Source organism: Excalfactoria chinensis, chromosome 22 (genome assembly GCF_039878825.1).
Source record: "Excalfactoria chinensis isolate bCotChi1 chromosome 22, bCotChi1.hap2, whole genome shotgun sequence".
In the NCBI taxonomy this organism is placed as follows: domain Eukaryota; kingdom Metazoa; phylum Chordata; class Aves; order Galliformes; family Phasianidae; genus Excalfactoria; species Excalfactoria chinensis.
The window spans coordinates 5149906-5176498 of record NC_092846.1 but is presented as its reverse complement, the minus strand read 5'-3'; the positions used below and the strand labels follow the sequence as shown (position 1 = coordinate 5176498).

The 26593-nt window shown below is 40.5% G+C and overlaps 2 protein-coding genes across 2 annotated transcripts; both read left to right on the top strand.

Annotated features, from left to right (window-relative positions):
* Positions 1–1045: 1045 nt before the first annotated feature.
* Positions 1046–23221, top strand: MYOM3 (myomesin 3). Its single transcript, XM_072355292.1, has 37 exons — positions 1046–1189; positions 3458–3592; positions 3754–3828; positions 4496–4655; positions 4902–5059; positions 5904–5999; positions 6150–6238; positions 7825–7869; positions 8069–8209; positions 8766–8927; positions 9201–9342; positions 9433–9632; positions 9964–10017; positions 10380–10507; positions 10612–10795; positions 11630–11804; positions 12423–12544; positions 13287–13474; positions 13647–13773; positions 14240–14418; positions 14490–14604; positions 15064–15220; positions 15404–15513; positions 15981–16025; positions 16157–16293; positions 17348–17492; positions 18486–18545; positions 18901–18968; positions 19261–19371; positions 19725–19812; positions 20437–20475; positions 21027–21132; positions 21256–21419; positions 21998–22034; positions 22151–22173; positions 22259–22314; positions 22841–23221. Exons 2-37 carry the CDS (start codon positions 3486–3488, stop codon positions 23138–23140), a joined length of 4293 nt encoding a protein of 1430 aa, XP_072211393.1. The 5' UTR covers positions 1046–1189; positions 3458–3485; the 3' UTR covers positions 23141–23221.
* Positions 23222–24888: 1667 nt separating this feature from the next.
* LOC140261645 (fatty acid-binding protein, liver) lies at positions 24889–26470 on the top strand. The gene is made up of 4 exons (XM_072355293.1): positions 24889–24955; positions 25674–25846; positions 26168–26257; positions 26420–26470. The coding sequence occupies exons 1-4, from the start codon at positions 24889–24891 to the stop codon at positions 26468–26470; spliced, it is 381 nt and encodes a 126-aa protein (XP_072211394.1).
* Positions 26471–26593: the final 123 nt, after the last annotated feature.

The following is a 26593-nucleotide window of genomic DNA, read 5'->3' as shown; positions in this document are numbered from 1 at the left end:
GGGAGCTGTCACTGAGCTGCTCCCTGTGCCAGCAGCTCTGCGCCAAGCAACTCAGGGAGCTTTGCATATCACTGGAGTGAGGCTCACACTCTCCATGTCAGTTGTTTTGGCACTGGAAGGTGAATTAGCTGAAGACACCTGAAATCACGGAGTACTTTTTTGATGTGTTCCTTGAGGAAAATCATACTGAAGGAACAAGCGGAGAGCTCCAAATCCCAGAGATGGAATGAGGCAGGGTTGAGGGGCAGCTCTGAAAGCATTAAGACCAGATTAAAACAGACTATAGCTTCTCTCTAGCATCACTGTGGCCTAAATATCACTGTGATGGGGAGGAATGGTGCAGCAGAGCTGCATGAATGAACTTGCACAGCAGCTGGATCACAGTACAAAGCAGTAGCATTACACTCACTAGTTCAGAGGACTTAAATCATGGAATGGCTTAGGTTGGAGGGGACCTTCAAGGTCACCTCGTTCCAACTCCTGGCCATGGGCAAGTTGCCCATGTAGTGCATGTAAATCTTTTTTTTTTCTTTTCAGAATGAGTGTTTTTATTTTGAGACCAAGCACTTCATTTTCCCCACTGATGACATTAAGAATGACTTCCTCCCAGAATCAAGACTTCATTTACTTATGAGGAACACATAATAGTCATAGCCAGCTGAAACGTAAGAGCTGGCGTTGACCCTGATCTAATAATACACTGACATGATTTGGCTGGGATTGGTATTCACTAAAGAGATGTCACAATAAATTATTTCAGTCCACTATGCAGCAAAGGCAGTGCTGAACCAAGGGAAATTCCTAGAAGAGGTTAAAACATTCGTAATTATTTTCTGTTCCTCTGTGAGCTCCTATCCTAAAGAAGCAGAGAATGATACAATGTTCAGATACCCAAATTTTTCTTGTTTGTTGCATCACTTGGCAATGGCAATAATTTGCTTGACCTAAAAATCAGTTTGCAATTAGTTGTCACTGCAGTAAACGGCTCAGGCAGCCCTGCATGGGTCTCCCCATTGTCACAGCAATGGCACGGCAGGATGCTATATTTAAGACTTTAGGATGGGCACTCCAACATGGGGAACATTCTTTTGGGGAGAGTCATTCTTAGTGTCGTCAAAGGGGAATAAGAAACGCTCCTTTGTCCCTTCTCTTTCGTGGAGACAGGCACTCTCACTGTAGTCTTCATAGGGTAAGTTGATTTGTCTGCAAATAAACTCCAGTTTACAGCAGGATTTTAAACATTTTATAGCAGCATCTTTGTATGATCCCTTTATTTGCATTGCACCTCAGAGATGGGTTGTGCTTTGGGATTGCTTTGATCTGCTTTGAAGTGTTGTTGCTGTTTTTCCAGTTTTGTTCTTAGGAAACTAGTTTTAATTTGTGTTTGCTCGCATGAATCTATTCTGCTTTATCGATTTCTCAAGAAAAATGCATATGTATGGATTGAAAAATGAGTATTTTAACTGCTCAGAACTCTATTGCTTTGCAACAAACACCAGATTATAGAACACTGGAAAATTCCCAGGAAAAAATAGAAAACTGTACATATTAAAAATAACCTCGGAATGGTAACTGTTTATGTGGAAGCAAAGATTTGATGCCCTGCAGTCATTCTGCAGCTTAAGTAGTCCTGAAGGGTGTCACATTCTGGGAAATAAAATGATATATTTTTCTGTAAAGATCTGTTTTATTTTCCCATGTTTTGTACTTGCCAGTGCTTCTTTGTTTCAGTCAAAGTCAGCATCTACTGAGGAAATCTGTATTTTCACCTGCATCTGGGGATACTTTGCTCTAACCAAACACTGCTCTGCCGTACAGCTGTGCTTCTCCATGGGCTGGTCTTCCACTGTTTGTTTACCTTCACAGAAAATCAGAATGCTTGTCAGAGATGGGGGGCTGTCATGTTTATTATGTAGGATTAAAAAGAGGTAAAACTAAAATGCTGTGAAAAATCCATCAAGGGAAAATTCCAAGAATGGAGCATAAGACAGGAGGAGATTGGCAAGTGTGCTTCAGCACCATTACATCTCCACAGAGGCAAAGCAGGAAGAAATGGCTGTTGTTGAACATTCAGAGTGGTAGCTGAGCCTTGCACTTTTCCCATGCAGGCAGGCTTGAGCTCAGAAAAGAACTCCACTGCTTCAGGAGGCAAAAATCAAAGAAATAACAATAATTGTCATTTACTTACTCCTGTATATTTCTGAATCAAATCCCAACTCCTTTCCTTAATATTCAACAAGACAAGAAAGAAATGCATTTAGGAAATCTCATGTTTATCTTCCCCTGAAATACATACAGTGACACTCAGCAAACTGCTCCTTTCCCTCAAAGCAGCTCTTAATGTGACGTTCAGAGCTGTTGGCATCACAGCACAAAATGAGATGATTTGGAGCTGGAATCTAGGAACCAGTGCATTGAAACGAGATGAAACTGAGGTGCTCTCTCATCTCTAAGCCCCGAGAAATGCACATAAGTAATTTTTTTTTTTCATTTTGGCAATAGCAAAGCTCACTCACAAGCACAAGATGAGTGTTGCCTGTGACCAGCTAAAGAGGAAAGAAATAGAAAGAATGAGAGGGGAAGCACAGCCTCATCCCAGGTCCTGTGAGACCTTCCATGAGGCCTTAAAGTGCAGTGGGTTATGCTGCAAGAATCACTGAGACCAGAGAGCATCACTAATTGTTTCCACGGAGAAACAAGTGATTCCTCAGGATGCACTCACAGGACTGGATAAAGCATTACCCTTTTGAAGTACTCGCTGTAAATGTCAGCAGCTTTGGTATGCAGCTGGGATATACGCTGGGAAGAACTGCTCTGTGTCAGCAAATGATTAATCCCAGCTAATACAGCCCCAGGTAATTCCTGTCCTGTTGCAGCAGCACTGCATGTGATCCAACCTCTGCCACAGCCAGGCAGGGTCAGAACATGGTGCAATTAGTCTGGATGGCAGGGCACAGGCTATTTGGCATCCACTCCCCCCACAACATAGTTTCCAGACTGAAAATCTGCTTATATTTTAAACTTTTCATTCATAGTTCCATATCTGATGTTCTGTATCTCATTTTATCAGTGTTCCTCTCATCTCCCTTCTCATGGTTCTCCTCACTTGCCTGTGTGCTATATTGGGGGTCTGAGCTAATGGAACACCCTGGAAGAATATCCAGTGGCTTTAGAGCATCAGCCTTCAGAAAACAGATCAGCCCATAGAATTCCACTTGCTTACTCTTCTGTTTAAACTTCGGCCACCTTTAAAGACTTTAATTTATTTGTCTGAGTCCACTTTTTGCTGATGGGTCACAATACACATCTCTTAGTTCAAATGACAGAGGTCAACATTATATGAACTTTTGTTCACGGCATTTGAATATCAAAGCAAAGTAAGGACATAACGTTAACTGAAGAGGACTTTGTTAAGCCGCCTTGATTGAAAGTCACTTTATGTTTTATTCTATTACAGCAAGAAAGTTTGACTCTGACTTCACAGCATGGGAACTCAAACATTCTTCCACCACAGAGAGGAGGAACAAAAGGAGGAGAGGCAGCAGAGGTTGCAGATGACCTCCATGACTAGCAAGAAAAGGTTCAAAACCAGGTGAGGCCCAGAGTTAGGGATTACCTCAGTAAATCTGGTCCACATGGGACTTTCTGAAGGACTGCACTCAGTTTTGAACACTCACAGCTTTGTTGAATGTTTAATTTATGAAATTATGGGCAACTGTCTGGCTTCTTTTTATGTGCATCTGTCTCTGGAAGTGAGGAAGAAGAAACTTTCAGCCTTTCGGAGTTATCCATAGCAGCTGCCCTTGCCTTGACCTCTGAAACACCACGGTAAGTCAAAAATCACTATAACAAAAACAAGTGTTGTGTCCAATATCACCCTTCTATGGGGGCCACAGGTTCCAACTCATTTCATTTGAAGCAAAAAGAACAGGTTCTATCAAGAGGTTTTTCTTTGAAAAACACCATCTGAAAATGCAGGACACTAAACTATATTCCCTTGCTTCCTGCAGTGCTGAGTAACATTACTCTTCTCACAAGCAAAAGCACAAGAGAAACCATATTTCATGGGAATAAATGGAAAATAACAGATTCAAATTAACAAATAATGGTAACAGATAGAACTACCTCCTCTTTTATAGAAAATCTTGGCCCTGGTCCTGCTGTCCATCCTTCTGCAATGGCTGAACAACACAAGTAGTTTGCAGCATCTTTCCTCTCTTTAGCTCTTCTGCCAGCTCTCCACGTGTGATTAGAACTGATTAATAGCAGATCCCCCTTATGTGTCATTGAAGGATTATAACTCATGGTATCACTGTAGGTTTCTGTGAGGCACAATTGCCTGACATCATGCTACATATGACACAAATTGATATTTCTATCCCTGACACTTGCTTGGATTTAGCAAAAAAATATGTACTATGAAACAAGAAAACAAAAAGATCAAAATAAAAGAATTATCCTAACTTTTGTCAGTTTTTGACATCCGCTGTTGCAGAAATTACAAGCTAAGAAGAGAAGCTGCCATCTTAGAGCTTGAGCAGAGGGGGCAGAAGAGAGTTTGTTTTGGGAACGAGATGGAAAAGTTGGAAGAGGAGGTTATTAAGAACTGCAGACTGCTGCGTGTGAGAGCCGACCGGAGAGCGCTTCGGAGGAAGGTCAGATCAGATATCTGTATTGATAGCAGAAATACCTATAGGGTTATGATTTCCCAGACTATCATTCTGGAGAGGATACCACACCTAATCAGGTGATGGGACCACTTCAGTACTGTCAGCAACAAGGACAAGCCCTTGCATCTCTGCCACTGGAGCATTATCACACACTTCCCTTATGGAAGGGAATTTGTGTAACTGGAAAACAATCTCTTTCCACTGCCTTTATTTAGTCTGCCCTTGTCACAGGCTGCAGAAAAGGCACACAGGGAGAAGGAATACATTGAGCTGCGTTCGGGTCGAGCACCTATGTTCTGGATCCCCCTCAGAGTACACGCAGTCTGGGAGAGGATGGAAGTGACACTGACATGTACAGTCCTGGCTTCCCCACTGCCACAGGTGACCTGGTATGTCAGTCGGTGCCAATAGCTCATGTTGCTGGCGTGGCTAAGAAGTCTGTGTGCAAGTCAGGAGGCAACCAGAGCAGTAACATCTGTGTCGTGACAGAAGAAAGGGAGAGCTTAACAGATCACAGAGTTTCAGTTTAGATCCCTTCTCCAGTTCCACTATTTGGATTAGTGAAAATTAGTGGGTCCTGAAGACAGTGGAAAATCTTATGAGGCTCCTTTGAGATAGGACTGACATGTTGATTTCCATGCCACCCTTGGTGCTATATACTGTGTCCTGTAGGCAATCTCGGGATTTAAGTGCTACTTAATCAAGGGACAGAAAGAAATGTTAACGACATTGACCGTTCCTCCCATGGAAAGTTCTAAGTATGCAAACATTTGAATTATTAACGACTTTGCAGGCAGATAACGCTGGTACTATCAGAACTCCTGATGAGGAAGACAAGAGGGAATGGCCTTAAGTTGTACTGGGGGAGGTTCAGATTGGATATTAGGAAGCACTTCTTAGAAAGAGTGGTGAAGCATTGGCAAAGGCTGCCCACAGAGTTGGTGGGGTCACTGTCCCTGGAGAGAAAGAAGCAACAAACCAGCACAGAACAGCCTACAGGTAGTTTCCAAGCAGCCCTAGAGAAGAAATGCATGCAAACTTAGAATGGATTCTAGGGTTAGCTGCAAGGCTGCTTCAAATTGATTTGGGCTGAAAACAGTAAAGGAGAGATGTGATCAGCTTTCTACTCCTCTTCTGTGCCTCTGTGGTGTTAGACATCACTAGCTTTAAAAGGAAGGGTTGATCACATCAGTCTCTTCATCTCTTCCTCATATCACCTGTGTGTTCAACTAGGTATAAAAATGGAGTCCCCATTGACCTCCGTTTAGCCCCAGCAGGAAAATACAAGATCAAAAACAAGTTTGGGATGTTGACCTTGTGCATCAGCAGGTAAAGAGTATGCTCTTGTCTTTGAGGTTTACTTTACTTGATTAAGACTCTCCTGAAACACTTTCTGTATAAAGGGAACCTCTCTGAATTTGTCCTGTGAACTATAATGACTGTAACCTAAAAAAGATGGGAAATATATTTTTTTTCCAGATGCTCCATGGAAGATTCTGCTGAATACAGTGTTGTAATTGAGAATCAGTTCGGCAAGGCTAACTCATTTGCTACAGTGCTTGTCAGGAGTAAGTAGAAAATGTTCTTTTGCTTTTAAATTTTTCAAGAAATGTGCAATGCAATCTCACAAAATCATAATTTCTCTGTTCGTACTTCCTATATACATATACAAACACATATACATCATAATTTCTTATCAAGAAGCCTGAATAGACTAGACCTTCAGAACAGCAGACAACTGAATGCTTCCAGTGAGAGTCCAGGGAGCAATTTAAATGGTAATAGATGAACAGGAGGTGACCAAGTTTGCTTGGGAGAACTCACAGGTCACGATGTGACTGGCTGAACAGCTTGCTGGAACTGCTCCTTTTATTGCTAAGTACCTGATTAAACCGTTCTTCCTTGCATTCTGAAAAGTTTGTAAATGTTGTTCCTTGTGATTGTGGGTGAAAGGCCCACGCTTTTCCTTTTCCCTTGGCCCTGTCCAACATTATCTTAGTAACATGATTCTTCTTTTTGCTATTTGCGTTTAACCTTCTGAAAATAGAGACTATACCAAGGCATTAATCCTTCCTCCACTGGAAACATTCCTCCTGCCGGCAGGCCAATCACAGTTCTTCTCTCAGCCCCATGCTGTATGGAATGCCCTTGGTGCCAGGGTGAGGGTCTCTGGGCTCAGTGATTCACTCTTTGCTGGGTAAAATTAGCTGGAGGGCCAGGTCCAGAGAGTGGTGGTGAATGGAGTTGGATTCAGCTGGCAGCTGGTGCTATCAGTGGTGTTCCCCAGGGGTTGGTTTTGGGGCCGGCCCTGTTTAATATCTGTATTGATGATCTGAATGAGAGACGTGATGGCCTCAAATTGCACCGAGAGATTCAGGTAGGATACTGGGAACAAATTATTCTCAGAAAGTGTGGTGCATTGGTGCAGGCTGCATAGGGATTGCAGGGATCGCAGACCCAGGAGGTGTTTAAGGAAAGGATGGAAGTAATACTTAGGGATGTGGTTTAGAGAACAGTATCGCTGGTAGGTGGTGGGTTGGACTGGATGACCTTAGAGGTCTCCTCCAACCTTAAAGATTCTGTGATTCTTGCAGCATAACCCACTGCGCCTTAACGCTTCATGGAAGGTCTCACAGGACCTGGGATGAGGCTGTGCTTCCCCTCTCATTCTTTCTATTTCTTTCCTCTCCAGCTGGTCACAGGCAACACTCATCTTGTGCTTGTGAGTGAGCTTTGCTATTGCCAAAATGAAAAAAAAAAAAAGCCTTATGTGCATTTCTTGGGGCTTAGAGATGAGAGAGCACCTCAGTTTCATCTCGTTTCAATGCACTGGTTCCTAGATTCCAGCTCCAAATCATCTCATTTTGTGCTGTGATACCAACAGCTCTTGGGGCAACACTGGGTGGTGCAGGCAATGCCTCCAAAGAACCCACAGCTGCTGAAAGAGGGATTCTGTGGGAGACTCGCTGCCCTCCAGATGAGGAATGACCTCTGTGTCATTAAACAAACTGACGTTTTACTGCATGATGACACTCTGAACGTCACATTAAGAGCTGCTTTGAGGGAAAGGAGCAGTTTGCTGAGTGTCACTGTATGTATTTCAGGGGAAGATAAACATGAGATTTCCTAAATGCATTTCCTTCTTGTCTTGTAGAATATTATGGAAAGGAGTCGGGATTTGATTCAGAAATATACAGGAGTAAGTAAATGTCAGTTATTGTTATTTCTTTGATTTTTGCAATGGAATTCTTTCCCAAGCTCTAACTTTTCCTGTAAGCCTGCCTGCATGGGAAAAGTGCAAGGCTCAGCTACCTCTAAATACATGACAAAAAAATATGCTACAAGCTAGAGGTCTCTGGGAAGTCTCTCTCATGCTGCATTTCATTTTTATTTCATAGGATCCCTTATTGCCAGAGAGGCAGATTTTGCCTCCTCACTGAAACCACTATTTTCAAGAGAAAAGGAGCCTTTCACCCTCTCTTGTTACTTCACTTCTGATTTACTTGAACACCAACGAAATATTACCTGGTTCAGAGATGGTTTGTATGCAGTAGCTACGCTTATACAGACAGAATACATATACATATATGACATTTGATTTCATAGCTGTAATCTAACACTTATAGGAAAGGATTAGAGTTGGGGATTCATGAGCTGCTCTCAGCTCTTCTCAAGATAGAGATGTTATTATTTTTTTGCATCCTCGGGTAGAACTGATAAAATATCAGAGCTAAAATATTCAGAGCATCCTGTTCCCTGCTGTGAAGAGTAACTTTGACTCACTAATTTCATTACTCTTTATTGCTTGGATTGCTCTTCAGGACAAGGGCCATTCTTTTTGCTCTGTCGTTTGTGTGCAAAGAGAACAGAGAGGGATGGCAATAAAACAGGATCAGAGTCCATGAGTGTAACTGTGAGGTATATTATCAGGAGTGCCTTGCAGATCCCTTATCTTATCTTGCTGTTTTCATTTTGTTTCTCTTGGTTTTGGTCGTGAGTTTGTTGGTTGTATTTCATTTTATATTTTCATTTGCAAATACATTGATCCTCACTCCACCAGTTCAGGTGGATCTTGGCCCTTTTCATGCTTTACAGGTGAGTTGCTGCAGAACTCAGAACGTCAGGAACTAAAGTATCAAGACCAGGAAGCTTCTCTGAGAGTGCCATGTGCTTACAAAGAAGATGAGGGATTCTACACAATCCGCGTCCCCTCGCTGGGTGGATGCAAAGAGCAAACTACTTATGTGTTTGTTCGAGGTAATAACAGGATGCTGTCCTACTTAGAGCAAAAGTTTCTAATACTTTGGCATAAAAGAATTCACTGCTTGATTCTCAAGAAAGTGTGTCCCAATTTTGTGCTTTTGTTGTTGTTAAAATTAATGGAATGTCCAAACCTTACATTCAGTTGCGATTAAGATGTAGAAAATGTGACTTGTATTACTGGGACATGCTTAAAATTAAGTTATTGAGTCGAGGTTTTGGTACAGAGAAGAAAAAAGTCTTAACCACAGTAGCTTGGTGTTCCGACAGATGCTGCAGCAGAATCAGCCGGTGCACCTGGATCCCCTCTCAATGTGAAATGCCACGACATAAATAAAGATTGCTTGATTCTTTCTTGGATAGCACCCAGTCATAATGGAGGAAGCCCAATCCTTGGATATTTTATTGAAAGGTCTGTACTTCTATCTGTTAGAGAAAGAAACCTCATGATTGCTCCGTTGGGAAACCACAAAGGAACTCCATGGGATGCATTCCATTTCAGGTGCACTGCTGGGTCAGAGAACTGGGTCCCGTGCAACGAAAAGCCTGTGAAAACCTGCAGATATCCTGTGCTGGGCCTTGCTGAAGGACAGGCATATCAGTTCCGAGTGAAGGCTGTCAATAAAGCAGGGATCAGTCATCCTTCAAAAACCAGTGATGCAGTTACAACATATGACCCCAGCAAGGGCAAGAGAGTGACAGGTGTGTACTAAAACCAGGAAAATTTGTTCCTTCAGTACAGTGTGAGGCTGCAGTACAGATGAATGCAGCTTGTCCAGATTCTCCTCAATGCTAAAAATACCAATGCAGCACACCGCTGCGCTGTTCATTTGCTGAGCCCACCTCAGCACTGTTCTGGAACAGAAAACATCAAAACACTACAGGTATGAAATGTTACTGAATATGTCATGAAACACACATAGTTATGCATATAATTATATGACTCAGTTCTGATCTCTAACAACAATCTCCAAGCATTCTGACACAGCTCTGTATCTCCTGCTGGATAACACTGTCCTGTTTGATATTACAGTTATACCATATGATGAAGGCAGGATGATAGAAATTTTCAAGGATGACCTAGAAGGTAAGTTCAATCTACACTGAGCCATTCCCTCAGAACTGACTGTTAGGGAACAAGGAGATCAAAACCTACTTGTAAGCTGCACAAGGATCAGAAACTATCATAAACAGTACAAACTTTTTGTAAAAATCTTGGTTTTCCTGTCCCCAAAATATTTAAGTCTCCTCCTTTATACTGAAGGCTCTTGTTTTACACCAGGAAAACATAATTTGTTTTAAAATAACATTGATTTTTATGCTACACTATACCTGAAAGCTGGATCGGCCCTGAGCACTGATGAAGCTGTAGGTGTCCCTGGTCATTGCAGGGAGTGGGACCAGATGGGCTCTGAATCGTATGATTCTAAAGTGTTCTGCTTCCCATAGGACACATTAAGATTCCCTTGCCACCCACCAATGTTCACGCAAGTGAGGTCAGAGAAGATTATGTGGCTTTGACCTGGGATGAACCGGATCCAAGAGGCAGAGAACCACTGCAATATTATGTGGAAAAGGTAAGAAAATAACATCAATATAATCACATAGAAAGGAAATTGCTGCTACTCCCGGACAGCAGTATTTATTTCTCACATGGTCTAAAGCACCTTTTTCCTTACAGTCGCTTGTGGGCAGCAACTCCTGGCAAATGGTTAATCTGGATATGCCAGTTAATTCCCCAAGATTTGCACTCTTTGATCTTGTTAAAGGAAAACAATACAGTTTCCGAGTGCGGTCTGTTAACAAGCACGGAATCAGTGAGCCATCCCTGCCCAGCCAACCCATCACTGCGGGAGCAAAACTGGGTAATTATTTTACTGCTATGTGCTACACTAATGATATGGAAAAGGAGATGTGCTACAAAACTAGTGTGTGTTCCCCCGTCCCCACCCCATCTCTTTTAAACTTCATGTTATTTCATTACACAACCGTTGCTTTGATATCAGGAAACTTCTTAAAGCCTTAAATCCTCGTTTAATTACTTCACAGTTTGTCAGTGCAGTAGAAATCTAACCAAGCCACAGTAGGGGAATTACATTTAATTAAGTAAGGGACAATGGAAGCCTGTGTTTAATCCAAGCATGCTTCCAGCACTTGGTTACATATCAGTGTTGGAAGGAATGACACAACTGTGATTACAGAAGAAGCCATCTTTTAGGGCCTTCAGATTAAACAGCAGTGCTTAGAGGGCTGATTTGTTTTGGCTTCTTCCCAGGACTGACAAGACAGCAGTCAGATACGCAAAGACTCACGTCCATGCCTCCATTATGCAGAGAGGAGTAGCTGTTTCTCCTACTATTTCATATATTCTCACATTAAAGCTGCCCTAGTGTTCATTAATACTGTCCTTTGTTTCTCAAAGGTGAAGCAGGTCCCATTTCATACAGGAGTCACATGAGAGTCAATAGGAGTCTTGTTTCTCCTTTAATTCAGAGGTTACATGGGTGTAACGGCAGGAATCAACGGGCTGTCAGGGGAAGGAGTATGAGGAAATTTGCTCTATGGTAATTTGCTCTAATTTGTATACAGAGCTCTGGGAAAGGTGAATAAATCAGTGAATTCACTTAATAAACACATTTGAATTTACATATTCTTTTAAATAAATAACTATTTTTCTGTTTTTATTTTTTCTTTTCTAGCTCCTTTACCACCACCGTCTCAGGTTTTAGCTTTCAGAGACACCAAAACATCTGTTGTTTTGCAGTGGGATAAATTAAAGAATGATCTGGAGCCTCTGGGCTACTACATATATTGTCGAGAGACTGGGACAGACGAATGGCAAACCGTCAATAATAAGCCTGTGATGTGTAATGAGTGAGTGCAGCTATTGTACTCCACTGAGACAGGGTGCAAGCTTTCATTCCTCTCTTTATGGACAGAGTCATATTTCAGATAAAAAAAGAACTTCCTTCACTGAATACACAGGCATGCACGCAAACACCATATCCTCTTTTAGCATTAAGCACTGCGCATCAGCAAAGCGCCCAGTCGTGGTTTTATGCCTAAAGCTGGACTGACAGCAACGTCTGTGTGTATCATCATAGGCTCTCAGTCAGCAGCAGATACACTGCATGGCATGACTGGTAGAGCCGCATTCCATTTTTCTGTTTGCTTTCCAGCAGAGAACATTGGTGTCACACACAGAGTATTTAGAAAATCTCTCTTAGTTGTGAGGGTCACACATCAACCTAGACGTCCATTAGAAGTCCTGTTTATTGTACAGGCAGTGCCAGGCAGCAGTGTGCCACCCCTTGGAATCTGATCTATAACTATTGTCTGACCTATCAGTAACTATTTCATGTGACTCTTTAATTTGTATAGCAAATAAGGATTTTGCAAAGAACGGTGTCTTATTAAAATATATTGCCATCTATTCCAAAGACCTTTCACCTGTTTTTTGAACAACACAAACACAGTAATTTTTTCTTCTAGATTTACTGTTCCTGGGCTGAAGGCTGGAAAGGAGTATGTCTTTTGTGTGAGATCTGTTGGTGAGGCAGGACTGAGCGAAAGCTCACCAGAAACGGACCCTATCACTGTACGGCCAGCAATAGGTAAGTAACAGACATGCATGTAAATCCCTCCAAGACCTATCTGCCATGCACAGATATTATTACACATCATGGCAATAATACTGAGAAGATAAGGAAAGCAGCAGGGAACTGATTTTCTTGTATCCTGCTGCTTCTGTTGTCAGTTATACTTGCAAATGGTGGGCAATGTTAACTAGAATTTGATTCAGCAATATGTCACATTTTTAGTACTCGTCTGGCACTGGTACAAGTGATCATTTAAAATGTACTGTTGTCCTGGTACCTTGAAATCAGCAATGTGAATTACTCTAGAGAACTTGCAAAGACCTCCCCACCACGAGTCAGTGGCCAACCCTCAGTGGTCACCGTTATATCAACCCACGGCTTCCATCTTTTGTAGCCAGCAAACTATAAAGCAACATGCATGAAATGCCCTGAAGCACGTCCGTGACTTTTCTTGTGACATCTTAACAAGAGTCTGGTCCCATCCAAATACTTTTACACAGCAGAAGTGATACTAAGAGACATAAACAGAATCAGATCTGAAATGAACATAGAGACTTCCCCAACCTGGTTTGTCCAATACGTACCCCCCTTCCCTAATCCCTAGATCATAGAATCATTAATGTTGGAAAAGATCATGCAGTCCAACCACCCACCCACCAGAGGTATTACCTGCTTAACCACGTTCCTAAGTACTACATCCACCCTTTCCAAACCTGTACTAAGCACTGCTGCCTTTTGTCTCTCCCTTTGTGCACAGCTCGCCCATCAGCACCACGCGGGTTTGTTCTGCTGAGCTGTGGGAAGACCAGCATGACCATTGGCTGGAAACCCCCAAAGCGTAAAGGAGGAACAAAGATTCTGGGTTATTTCCTAGATCAGCATGATGCATCTGAGCTAGACTGGCATGAAGTCAATATGCAGCCGATTCCTCAACAAGTTTACACGGTATTAATTTCAGACACAGTGCTGTCCTTTGTGTGTAGTGGGAACCACGGCTTTAACTTGGGATAAGGTGCTCTCTTCTATTTCCTCCAGTCCAGAACTTTCTTCATACTCCCATCAGATTACCACCATGCAAGGCCATGCTATTAATTTCTCTGCATTTCTGAACCCAAAGGTTTGCAACCTTGAGGAAGGCCACCTGTATGAATTCCGTGCACGTGCAGTGAACATGGCAGGTGTTGGGGAAGTATCTGAACCCAGTGACTTGTTCAAATGTGAGGAATGGACAATGCCAGAACCAGGTACCTCTCGCAAAATGAACAGGCAGAAAAACACTTTCACATATACTAGTTCTGTTCTCACTCTTCAGTGACTCTGAGGGTCTTCTCAAGACTGTAAGTCTGTGTAAGGTGAGGCCCCAGTATACAAATGCACACCAACACTTCTAGGGACGTTCTGATTCAAAAGTAAGGCACCATTTCCACATTTCACTGACAAAGCATCGAGCTATTTTTAGTAGCACTACTTCTAGAAAAATAAGAATATAGCTCTAATATCTTAACGTTATTAGATCATAGCTGATAACATTAAATCATGTGTGCTTTTTTTTTTCCTAGAACCTATCTCTACAGTTAATTAGCATGGAAAGCATTGCTTCTGGACCCACTGTTCACGTCTTATCATAAAACTCTGCTTTCTGATTTCAAATCTGAACGATGTGTCAAGTCTTTACTGCCATCACCTGACAGAACACTCTTCCTTGAGCAGGTCCTCCTTATGATGTGAAGTTCACTGAAGTGAGAGACTCCTCCTTGATGCTGCACTGGCAAGCACCGCTGTACACAGGTGCAGGTCCAATTACAGGGTATTATGTAGACATGTGTGAAGAAGGGACAGAGGAATGGAAGCAAATAAACAAGCAGACCACAGCCAACACTCATATGAAGGTTTGTACATGCACTCAGTATCCAAGTTTTGCTTTGAAATGCTTATTAATTCCCATCACTGGTTCCTACAGGTTTCAGACCTAGACACAGGGAAATGCTTTATTTTCCGAGTAAGAGCACTGAACAAGGCTGGAATTGGACCCCCTTCACTCTCCTCAGATCCCGTGGTGGCTAAAAGCAAGCCTGGTAAGAAACTGAGCGATGAATGGCTGTGTCTGTACGTGCTATGTTGATTCCCATAAAAAACCCTGATTTATTAAATTTTAGATACACATTCCAGGGCAAGAAAAAGGCCCAGTCAAAATAAAGCTTAGTAAACCAATCTGCCCAAATGAATTTACTCTAGCTGTACATTCTGGCTTTAACATCCAATGTCCAGAATCACAGAATCATTACGGCTGCATAAGCTTCTAAGATTATCCAGTCCAACTACCCACCTGCCACCAATACTGCTGACTAAAACACATCTCTAAGCACCACCTACACCCTCTCCTTAAACTCTGCCAGGGATGGTGACCCCACTGCTTCCCAGGCGTCTCTGGGAGAAGAAATTCTTCCTAATATCCAACCTGAGAAGCTGAACCCTGATCTGTTTTTGTCAGTAACATTTTGGTTTGCTTTTTTCCTTTTCAATCTGTCATTCAGGCACAAATGAAATTGAACTTGGGGTGGATGAAGAAGGGTTCATTTATATGGCTTTTGAAGCTCCTGAAAAGAATGACTCCTCTGAATTTATCTGGTCAAAGGACTATGAAGGACCACCAGATGCTGACAGAGTTCAGACAGAAGAGCAAGGCAATAAGTGAGTAGATAATGTGCAGAGAGATATGTACACTTGCTCCTCAGTGTCACATACAAATGACTATAAGTGCTATATTTGATGTTGCAGATGTATCAAATGTGCTGTCTTCTTTTCTTAAAAAAAAAATCACCAACATAATTTTTGAGTGAAAAATAACATTGCATTATTACCTTTATTTCTAAGATCTAAGCTTATACTGAAAGATCCATCAGAAAAGGATCTGGGGATATACTCAGTGGAGGTCACAGATGTAGATGACGATATCTCTGCCAGCTGCACTTTAACGCAAGAAGGTAAAAACTTATAATTAAGAAGCACAAAAATCTCATGAGCCATAATTTTCTAATATTAGATGTCTAAAGGAAAGCTTCTCCCAGAATAATGGTGGCTGATGTCACTTACTGATAGTGGTGTCATTGGTAAGATGTTTCTCATTCCCTGACAAAGGACAGTTTCATTTTCAGGCTCCTAAGTTATGATGATCTTGGAAAGTCATTTTTCCATTAGAGTTCAGATTTCACACACACTGTCGTAATTATCTAAAACTTCTCTACTGTATTTCCTGAGTTGATATAACCAACATTCTTTTCAGACAGGACTAAGAGTTATGTCCACCACCTTCTCTAGTCCTCCCTGTTTGGAACTTTTTGTACTTATCATCTTCTTGACATAAATAAGGCTCACTGACAAGTTAAATCCAGTTGCTATAATGATTTTGCTTTGGTCTAATCTAAACAATTTGTTATTTTTTTCATTTCAGATCTGGACAAGTTACTGAAACGTAGCCATGAAATCAGGAACCCATGTAAGTTGCATGAGTAATAAGCCACTTCCAGACATACAGATTTTGAAAGGGGAACACTGGCACAATCTGGGCTCAGCCGAATTCTGTGGCTTACATACGAATTCCCATTGGCAGTTCTCTTTGTTTTCCAGTAATAAAGCTGATATCTGGATGGAATGTTGATGTTCTGGAGAAAGGAGAAGTGCGGCTGTGGTTGGAGGTTGAAAAGCTGTCACCAAATGCAGAGCTGCATTTAATCTTCAATGAGAAGGAGCTTACAAGCACACCAGTATGTTCTGGTATTTTTAATTCTGACTTATTTTCCCCTTCCTGAACAGGGATATAGACCAACTGGGCACATACCGCATTTTCTAAATTCCCATCAGACATTTTGATGTGTGTCTTTGGGAGGCTCTGAGGCTTGGTTTCACACTGTGCCTAAACAGAAAGCCAGCTGTCTGACTCTCAAGCTGTCCAGATCTAACATCGGGAGAAAAACAGGAAAGGGAAATGAAAAGGGAAAGTGGAAGGGAATTGAAAAGAAAACAACAACCCAAAACAATTAAAAACGGGGGGGGGGGGGGGGGGGGGGGGGAGAACAGCCAATAAAGAAAAATAAAGCAAATAAAAAGCAGGGATTAAAAAAGGGATAGGAGTACACAAAAAATTTCAGAATTTCATTGCAATGTTTTTTGTTGATTTTTGTTTGTTGATGTTATTTTTCTCATTTTAAAGCAGTATGTAGTAAACCTACTGTAGACCTTGTCCATTGTTAGAACTGAACTCTCTGCACTGCTGAACTAGCACAGAAATGCATGACTACAAAATGTTTGCCAAGTTCTTTGTAATGATAGTATGTGCCTAGAGCAAACAAGGCAGTAAGGCATAATGATGGTATTTGCATGTGAGCATCTGGCAGGTTTCGAGGTGTGTATAGAGGAGTCAGTAGCTCTTGCAAGGTGTCAGAGGGTGGAATATTATTTATCATTGCCCAAACATGCGATTACATGCCACAGATACGTAACTATGAGCACCACTTCCATTATACTAAAAATCACAGAGATCCTTGTAAGCCCAGAAGTCTGTAAGACACAACAAAAAAGAAGACATTGTATTACACGCTTGTAACAGAAACTGTCCTGGAGGAAGGTTTTGCTCTGTGCAGTTCTATTATACCCAACCACTTAAACAAACAACAGATGAATCTCAGGATATAGAATATCAGAATGTACTGGTTCTTTGTACCTGTGAGATGAGGGAAATAGATAAGGACACACATAGAGAAGGACTGTCTTATATCTGAAAAACTACTGAATTTATTATATTTGCTCTGTTTTATGCAGACACATAAAATAAACTTTGTCAAAGGAAAAGGTCTGGTTGAACTGATAATCCAAAACTTCTGTGATGATGACAAAGGAGTGTACACAGCCCAGCTGCAGGATGGAAAGGCTAAAAATCAATTCACCCTTGTTCTTCTGGATGAAAGTAAGTGAAAATTCAGTACCAAATACAGACTGTTGGGCTGAGTGGAAATTGTTCTAGGCATGTAAGGACCCCAAGGACTTCTGACAGTTACACTGACACACTGAAAATGTGCAGAACAAATTTTAGCACACATTTAAAGTCACAGAATCATAGAATCATTTATATTGACAAAGACCTCTAAGATTTAACAGCTGATTAAAATTGAATGCAGAAAAGAGACCAGTGTCGATTTTACTGGAAGATGAGTGCAAGCAACATGGAAAGACTAACATAAATCACAGCGGGTGAAACATGCACGGCATACGTGCTACTACAGAGAGGCTCTTTAACTATTTAAAAATAGAAAGCAAGAAGTTTATAAGTCAAATACTTCCCCATATAATATCTATCACCATTTTCAGTTCCTGTGAACAGTTTGACCATTTCAAGTGACCTTCCGAAGCTTCCAAGTTCTGTGAACAGAAGTTACCCATACAAATGTCATGTAACTGGATTCTCTCTAAAAGCAGTGGGGGGAATGAAGTGCCTTTATAGAGCAATTTGGCACATGGTAATTTCAGAACACAAAATGAGTTTGACTTGTGAACCATCAATGATCATTCTTCTTTATTGATGATTAAGCACAAACAGTTGTTTAAACCTGAGATAAATTTTGTGCTCTATGCCCTATTCTGTGTTTCTTACTTTTAAAACATTCCATTTTCAGGGTTTCTAGCCTGTGTTTTTGCATGGGCAAACTCCTGTTTCATTTCCTATATGCATAATGCTCAAGTCTTCAAAGACACCTATTTTAATGACAGTAATATTACATATTGTGTCCAGTAAAATCAAAAATGGTGGTACTAATCCATTTAAGGTTCTCAGTGGGGCATCAGAAATGTGTCACAGCTTTTATGAGAATGTATTCTGTAACCAGAATCTCTACAGCGTTATATGAAGAAATTGTGTGATTTTGCTTTTTTTTTTTTTTGACTTTGATTACTGCTCCCACAGGCTTTGCTGAAGTTGCAAAGGAAGCTGATGCAAAACGCAGAGAATGGAAGAAAAAGCAGGGTAAGAAAAGGTTAATGACTTGCCAGAACTGTACCAAAAGGATGGCAAACCTGAGCAAAGCCATTTCATCATATGCTCTAAACACTTGTGTCATCTTTACTAAGTGTGTTATTTATGTTGATTAATTCACTGATATTTTAAGATCTGATTCCTCAGTGAACACAAGATCTGTTGCCTTAGGACATTACAAAGCCAGCAATAACTGTGTGATGTAAACTGTGTGTCTGGTGCACATCAGGTGTGTGACTGCCCCTTCCAGGAAGCACTGCTGGGGCTCACCATGAGATGGAGGCACCCCAGCAGACCATTCTTGAGCTGTGGAGCAGCACAGCAAGATATTTATTTTCTTTTATAGGTCCATATTTTGTAGAGAATTTGAAATGGAAGGTTACTGAGAACTGTGAAGTGCTCCTTACCTGCAAGGTATGCACGTCAATGCAGTGCAACTGCACAGTCTGAATTTCTTTAGCATTATGTTTTAGATGTGCATTGTAAGGTCTGGGAGTAAACAATGCTCATTCAAATGGTTATTTGCAGACCGATGAAGGGTAAGAGACAGTAGAACTTGAACAGACTTTTTAACTGAGGGAAGCTCGCAGTATTCTACAAGCAATACCGTAGGACTGCTGTGATGCTTCACATTAGAAGAACATCTTTGCATTTATAGGATCAAATGCTTTTGGGACCCTGACTTCTAAACCTTCACTTTAAACAGGCAACAAATCTGAGAAAGGACACCAACTTCCAGTGGTACTTCAATAAGAAAGCCCGAGCAGGTGGCGTGTTTGACCCACAGACTGGGATAGGAGCTCTTCATATTCAAAAGGTGAAAACCAGAGAAGTAATTCAGTGGCTTTGGTAACCACACTAACCTGCAAAAAATAATTGTTGGCCTCATGCTTAACAGTCTGTATGTGTTTTGGGTGGTGCCAACTAAACGAAAGAAGAATTAACGTTATAGCCTGATGAATTAGAAATGAGATGTTTTTAACAGGCTAAAAAGAAAAGTGGGGGCTCTTCAGGTTTTCTGATTATGACAGGTTTCCTGTTCTGGAGACAAACCCGAAGAAAGAAAACCTCAGCTGTTTTGTGTCCTGTTTCAATGGCATGCAAAAATTCTGTTGTGGGTTTTTATTTATTTATAGTTTAACATTATATATTTGTATACATATTTGCCAGATAACCAAAGCAGATGAGGGTCAATACAAAGCAGTTGTTTCAGATGACCGAGGAGAGGACTACACCCAACTTGATCTCATAAAAGGAAGTAGGAGAACTTAGTTTTTATATACATATGTGTATGCATGGTGATCATTTTAAAAATCAAAAGTATTTCATGTCATAAAATGCACTGATTAAAAAAAAAATCAAATCTCTTGCTCTCCAAAAGTTAAACAAAGCCCAGTGAACAGAATGTGTCTTCAGAGGGCTTTGTATACACTCCCTACTCTTTTTATCTGTCTATGCCAGAATTCATTTGATAATCCACAAACAAATTCTCAGCCCTGGAAGTTCAGCCAGTCCAAACCACCCAGGAAACACATTTCTGTTTCCACTCTGCAACTCCACCAGTGGATCGAAATTCACAACTACACTCCAACCACTGAATATCAGTTAAAGACAACACAAAGCACAAAATAAATGCCATGTTATTTCAGCTTCCTGCCTTAGTTACACACTGAGTGCTAACAAAGACAGGAACATCTAAATGTAGTGAGAAATGACCAGCATCAAAACATAAATGAATCAGTGGCAAAAATTCCATGTCCAGTAAGCTTTACAGCAGAAAAAGACAATGAATAACAGATATAAGAAAATTAAGTTGGTGGATTGAATGTGATTTGCTTAATACTGTATTTACAGATACTTAGATATCATTATATCTTTGCAGCCTTTGAAGACCTTCTCAAGGAGCTGTGTAGGATCAGTGGTATGTCTTTTTCTCCTCAATAATAACAGCAGGGGAAGAGGGTGGGGTGCCAGCACCCACAGTTTGCCATCAGAGCAAACAGTGCAGGAGCTGCCCCTGGATCCAGAGGTCAGTGTGTACTGCCTCAAGTAAAATAATGCCCTTTTAATATTACTGTGGCATTAGAAGCACCTTTAAACCACCACGGGTGGTCAGTAAATGTGTTGAGGGACACAAAACCCTCTGCACTTACAAATTATTTCTGTGACCTGTATGTGCCAGCAGCCTTCTCCCTGTCACATCATTTGCTATGTGAATCTGGGCAGGTTGTACTATTTCTGTCTGTGAGGTATGTATCATAGGTCTCCAGAAGAGATGAAGACATTTTTCTGCTCTCTGCTGGCTAAAGGAGGAGCCTTCCAGAGGCAGAATACTATCCAACATTCAACCAGTCACATTCTCCAGTGAGAAATGTCAATAGGCAGCCTGGGATTTTCTTTGCATAACATGTAAAACTGCACAGATGTTTTTGGATTCTCTCTTCAATTCCAGTCTTCCAATTATACCACCAGCTCTTTCTGCTACACCTCTGAAAATTCAGCCTACTGACGAAGGCATCAAAATTTACACAGACGTGAAGTACTACACAGACTACATGAAAACAACCTGGTTTCACAAGTGAGTACCCTATAGGCACTGGGAAGGCTTCTGAGGGTACTACTGCTTAACTGCTTAAAGTTAGCGCTCCAGTTTAGACAGGTCTGCTAAATTGGACTGAAATGAAATAATTTGTTTATTTAGGGAGAAGCGACTGGAAATTCGTGACAAACTGAAAGCTGGGAGCACAATGAATCAGATCTGGCTTCACATACTGAACCCAACAGATTCAGACAAAGGAAAATACATCCTGGAGTTATTTGATGGGAACGACTCTCACAAGCTGTCAACCGACTTGTCTGGGCAAGGTAAGCTCAATCAACAACTGCATCACAGAAAATGGATCTCCCTGAGCTGCTTTCCAAGATTCCTTCAAATCTCTGGCAGCGATTATTCTCTTTCATTTGAGCTGGAGCTACAGCTCTGTGAAAGCATGCTACTAAACTGGGTTAAGGACAGTCAAGTGCCCAATAAAGCCAAAGGAAAGACAAAGGGATGGGAAAGGGGTTGGTGGAAAGGACTGAAGCCTTTAGGGAGCACTGCTGAGCATAAGGCACTCCTGGGGAGGGGCATGGGAGGACAGCTGCTCCCAGGATGTATATGGGTCCCAGAGGCTGGCAGAGCTTATAGGAGACATCCTGGAAGGAACATGGCTTCAAGTCTATAATGACTCTTCCAAACCATTCGAAGGATTTCTTCCTCCTGAGGAAAGGAAGTACAAGGCTCCAGATATCCTTACAGCAGATCCTCATGCCAAGATAAGAGTTAATAACATATAGCTTCGTGCAGAAATGCCTGTAAATCCAACATTGATGCATTATATTAAACCTGCTATGTCAAAAGAAATAAACAGCAATGTTCCCTAAAACCATTCCATTCCTTGCAGCCTTTGAGGACGCACTGTCTGAGCACAGAAGGCTAAAGTAAGTTCCTTCCTAAATATTTTCACAGTCAAACTGATCTATTTTTAGTGTCGTATTTGGTACAATACTTAATAAGTAAAACTATTATAACTTCGTCTTTGTCTCTTCACTTTCAGAGAAGCAGCAATAGCAGAAAAGTGTAAGTAAATGTATTTCTTCTGCCAAACAAAACCAAGTGGTACATTGATAAGTAAAACTAAGAGGTCATATTTGTTTATTCCCAGGTCGTGCCAGAGTTGTTCAAGGTCTGCCAGATGTAGCCACCATCATGGAGGATAAGGTAATGTTGAGTAACCACTCAGATAGCTGGGCCTACAGAGGTAGGGGAATGACTGCTGTAGAGAACACTCTTGGTTTTAAACGCTCACTGTCATTTCTGGCACTTCATTACCAAGGATGTGAAAGTGACTCAAAGTCACTAATGTAAGTATTTTCTAGTTCCACAGACACTGCAAGAAACATTAATAACGTTAAACTGAGGACCACTATTTCCATGGATCCATAATTAGGCAGCAAGTTCAGTGTAACTGCAAAGTAACAAGAATAATCTTAAATGACACATACCTTTCAGGAACTGTCACTCTGATTTTAAGAAACACAGACATAAGATAAAAGTATGTGTGCTATTTAATGAATACTATGAAGTTAATCTGTTCTAATCTGTTTAGAACAAAGATATTGTAGATAAGCAACTCCTGTGGATTTTTACTGATCCTGGTTTTTAATTATTAACATCATCACATCATCTGAATTTCCTTGCTCATTTGTGTCTTCATAATCTATCTCTACTATTTGTTTTACAATAGACCCTGTGTTTAACTTGCTGCATCTCTGGAGATCCGTACCCAGAAATCAGTTGGTTCAAAAATGAGAAAATTATCGTATTTAAAGATCGTTACAGAATGGATGTGAAGGGGACAGTTGTCACAATTACCATAGAGAAAGTCTGCAATGAAGACACAGGAAAATACAGCATCTACGTTAAGAACAAATATGGCTCCGAAACTGGGCAGGTTACCGTCAGTGTCTATAGGCGTGGAGAGATACCCGTAGGAACAGAAGAAAAGGAAGTCCCAAGTGAGACCATAACAAGAAAGCCCAAATAAATCAGGCAACTACATGTCAGTGAATTTAAAAGGAACTTAACTCCTTTGGATTCATTTGAATTTCTCCACCCTAAAATTCAGGCTCACACTTTTATCTTTGTTTCAGTAACTGTAGTATTTTTGCTTTTTTGTTGCTAGAAAACAATTCTCATTTGTAAATGTATGTGTGCACATGTACTCACTTGCATGCTCTTTTTACAGAGAATTTGCTTCCCAGTACGTGAGAACCAAGCTATTAGCATAGGGTTTTTTTGTATTAAATCCTTGTGTGTTACTGATTATCTTGTAGCTGAGGAACACTTACATCTATGTTATTAAACTTACAAACTGAGTGACACCTTAGCACTGTCGTCAAGTACTTCCATTTTGAAATTAGTCAGAAGTTTCCTAAGTAGCCTGCAGTAATAAGGAATTTCCCAAAGTCATGAGAAGCAAGTTATACTGACCTCCCGCTGACTATTCTGGACTGAATGCTGCTGGGAGGAAGATATTTGTTTATGTATATATGAATAAAGTAATATAATTCTTCTGTCAAACTGGCTCTGTGATTCTGAAAACACAAACAACAGAGCAGATGGCAGTATGTATAAAAGAAATGCCTTCTTGAAGGTTGATTAACCAGAATTAGAGCACAAGTTGTCTCAGCCCAGAGCCTTGTATGCTCCCTGCTAATAAAAACCAGAAGAGAAATGGGCTTAAACACAAACATTTCTTCCACTTCGGGCACTGGCTCTTTGTCTGCATTTTCTTTAAAATTACATTCTAAAAATAACTGAAATTGTAGGAAAAAGTTCAGCATTGTTCTTTCTGCTTAAATAGAAGAATTACTGATCTGTACACTGTAATAAAAGTTAACTTAGGAAGGTCAGTGACCCCTGGGATATGGGCTCTATTTGACTTAAGCAATATAATTGCAAGATACATAATCTAGTGAATGCCTTCCAAAATCAACAATCATTCTTGCACGGACAGCAAGGAATATCACTCACTATATCTGAGTGAGGAATTCTTGGTGCAATTGGTGAGAAGAAAAATAATGCATTTCATTTACTTATTCAATTTTGGTCTCTAAGTAATGTTTCATATTTAATTTTACCTTTAATGTTCCTGCGTACAGTCGCTATTGGGAAAAAAACAACAGCCCTACATTTAACACAGATTTAGATACACTTTACTGACATCTACTGGATGAAATCATACCTGCTTCGCTCCATCATGACCACCTCTGTCATCAAGAAATTGGAGTTCCACAATTTTGGAAGAAGCAGTTGTGGCTCTATTTCCACTATTTAAGTTCCAAGAGCTCGTAGCACATACAGTATATACTGTCCTATCACAGGATAGTAATTATCTCACATCTAAATTATGCTATTTTATCTGAAGAAATCAACATTAGAACATCTGAAAAAAACACATTAAAAGTAGGAGTTGTGCACAAAAATAAAACTAATTAATCAAGGCAACACTTTGCAACGATTATGAATAATTATCTGAGTTCAGAGACCCATCAATAAACAGAACATCCCAAAAGAGTTGGTCAAGGTAGGTCTCTGCAGAAAGCAGAATGAACGAGAGGTTACGATCATTGAGAGCAAATACAAGATTAATAAGTGTTACTTCACTGTTAATAATTAGCAGTCTTGCAGTCTGGGCTGTCCTTAACCTTTCCATAAATAACACCTGAATGACCAGAGACAGCTCTAACTGTCCTGCTGGCAGCACTGCCCTCACACTGCACCTCATCCACAATGGCTTTCAGTGGCACCTGGCAGGTCTATGCTCAAGAGAACTATGAAGAATTTCTAAAAGCTCTTGGTAAGTGTTTAGTCACTTCTAAAACAATTTGCTCCATTTGCAACACTTGCTTTGCAGACATCTTTCATTACAGTATTTCTACACTGTTTGTTCTGAAAAAAGAAACTATGACAAGTCCCTTAGGAAACAATAAGTATATATGAAAATGACTTATTTTGGTTAACACATAATGTTATAAATACATTTGACTATAACCAATTTGTTAATGGCTTACAGATTTTCAATGCTCATTAGTAGAGCGGGCACTTTCTATAGCTCTACTGATTAATGCATGTGACAGCTGCTTAGTAATCTGTAAAGAATCAACCTGGTGGTTATGACTTCATAGGTACCAACATAAACAAAAATGCACTTACCCTTCTGACAATCATGGCAAAACATTCTAAAGTATCTTCAGTAGAATTAAAGCTCAGTTATAGTTGAAAAGCCTAGTCCTGCCGTATGATGCCTACACCTTACTGCTGTAGATGGTACTTTCAAGTCATGTTGAAGACACACTGATAAAGTACTTCAAGGTCATTATAGTACCAAAATCCATACAGCCTAGATGGAATGGAATACTATGTCCATAGAGAAGTGAGGAACCCAAAACAGCATTTGCCTTCAACCTTGGAGATCGTTTTCTGTTATTGGTTTGTACATCCTGCACCTTCATTGCTATTTCATATAAATACACAAATTCATAATAGAAGTCGTCCTTTGTTGTCTTTCTTCACAGCACTGCCAGAAGACCTTATCAAAATGGCTCGAGATATCAAGCCTATTGTTGAAATACAACAAAAAGGAAATGACTTTGTTGTGACATCAAAAACACCCAAGCAGACTGTGACTAACTCCTTTACACTTGGAAAAGAGGCTGACATTACTACTATGGATGGCAAAAAGCTAAAGGTAATGTATTTCAGAAACAGGTGATCTCCCTGCTCACCCTTACACTTCACTTTCTGTGCACCAGTGAGATTTGTTTTTACCATTGCCTTTAGCAAAAATAAATAAATAAATGAAAATAGAGCACTTGTACACATTTCGACCAACATAAGCATTTCTTCTAAAATTCTTATTAGAATACTCCTGCTTCAACCAACGGATGTAATTACAAAGCATTAGCATGACCTGCATTTATTTCCTAGCTATGCTGGAGTCAATTCCTATCTATCTCTTACCTGAATTTCAAAATCTCCCATATTTTATGTTTTTAATCTGCTTCAACAGTGTACTGTGCACTTGACAAATGGGAAGCTTGTGTGCAAATCAGACAAATTCTCACATGAGCAAGAAGTTAAAGGAAATGAAATGGTAGAGGTAAGTGGTGGATTTAATCTAATCTAATCTAAACTCTGTAGAATGTTCTGCTGTGATAATCTGGATTTATAAATGGATTACAGAAACTTCTAATGACTTAACTATGAATAGATATCCTGAAGTCCAAATGAAATACAAGTTGCGTGTATTTGTCATCTACAGACTATTACTTTTGGTGGAGTTACACTTGTCAGAAGAAGCAAGAGAGTTTAAAGACAGATCACCTTCTTTGTGACATCTTTACATACTTAAAATAAAGTGCACTTTCCATAAGGTGTGTCCATCTTTGTATCGTTATACAGTACAGAAAATAATAATGATTTCTACTATCCTTAT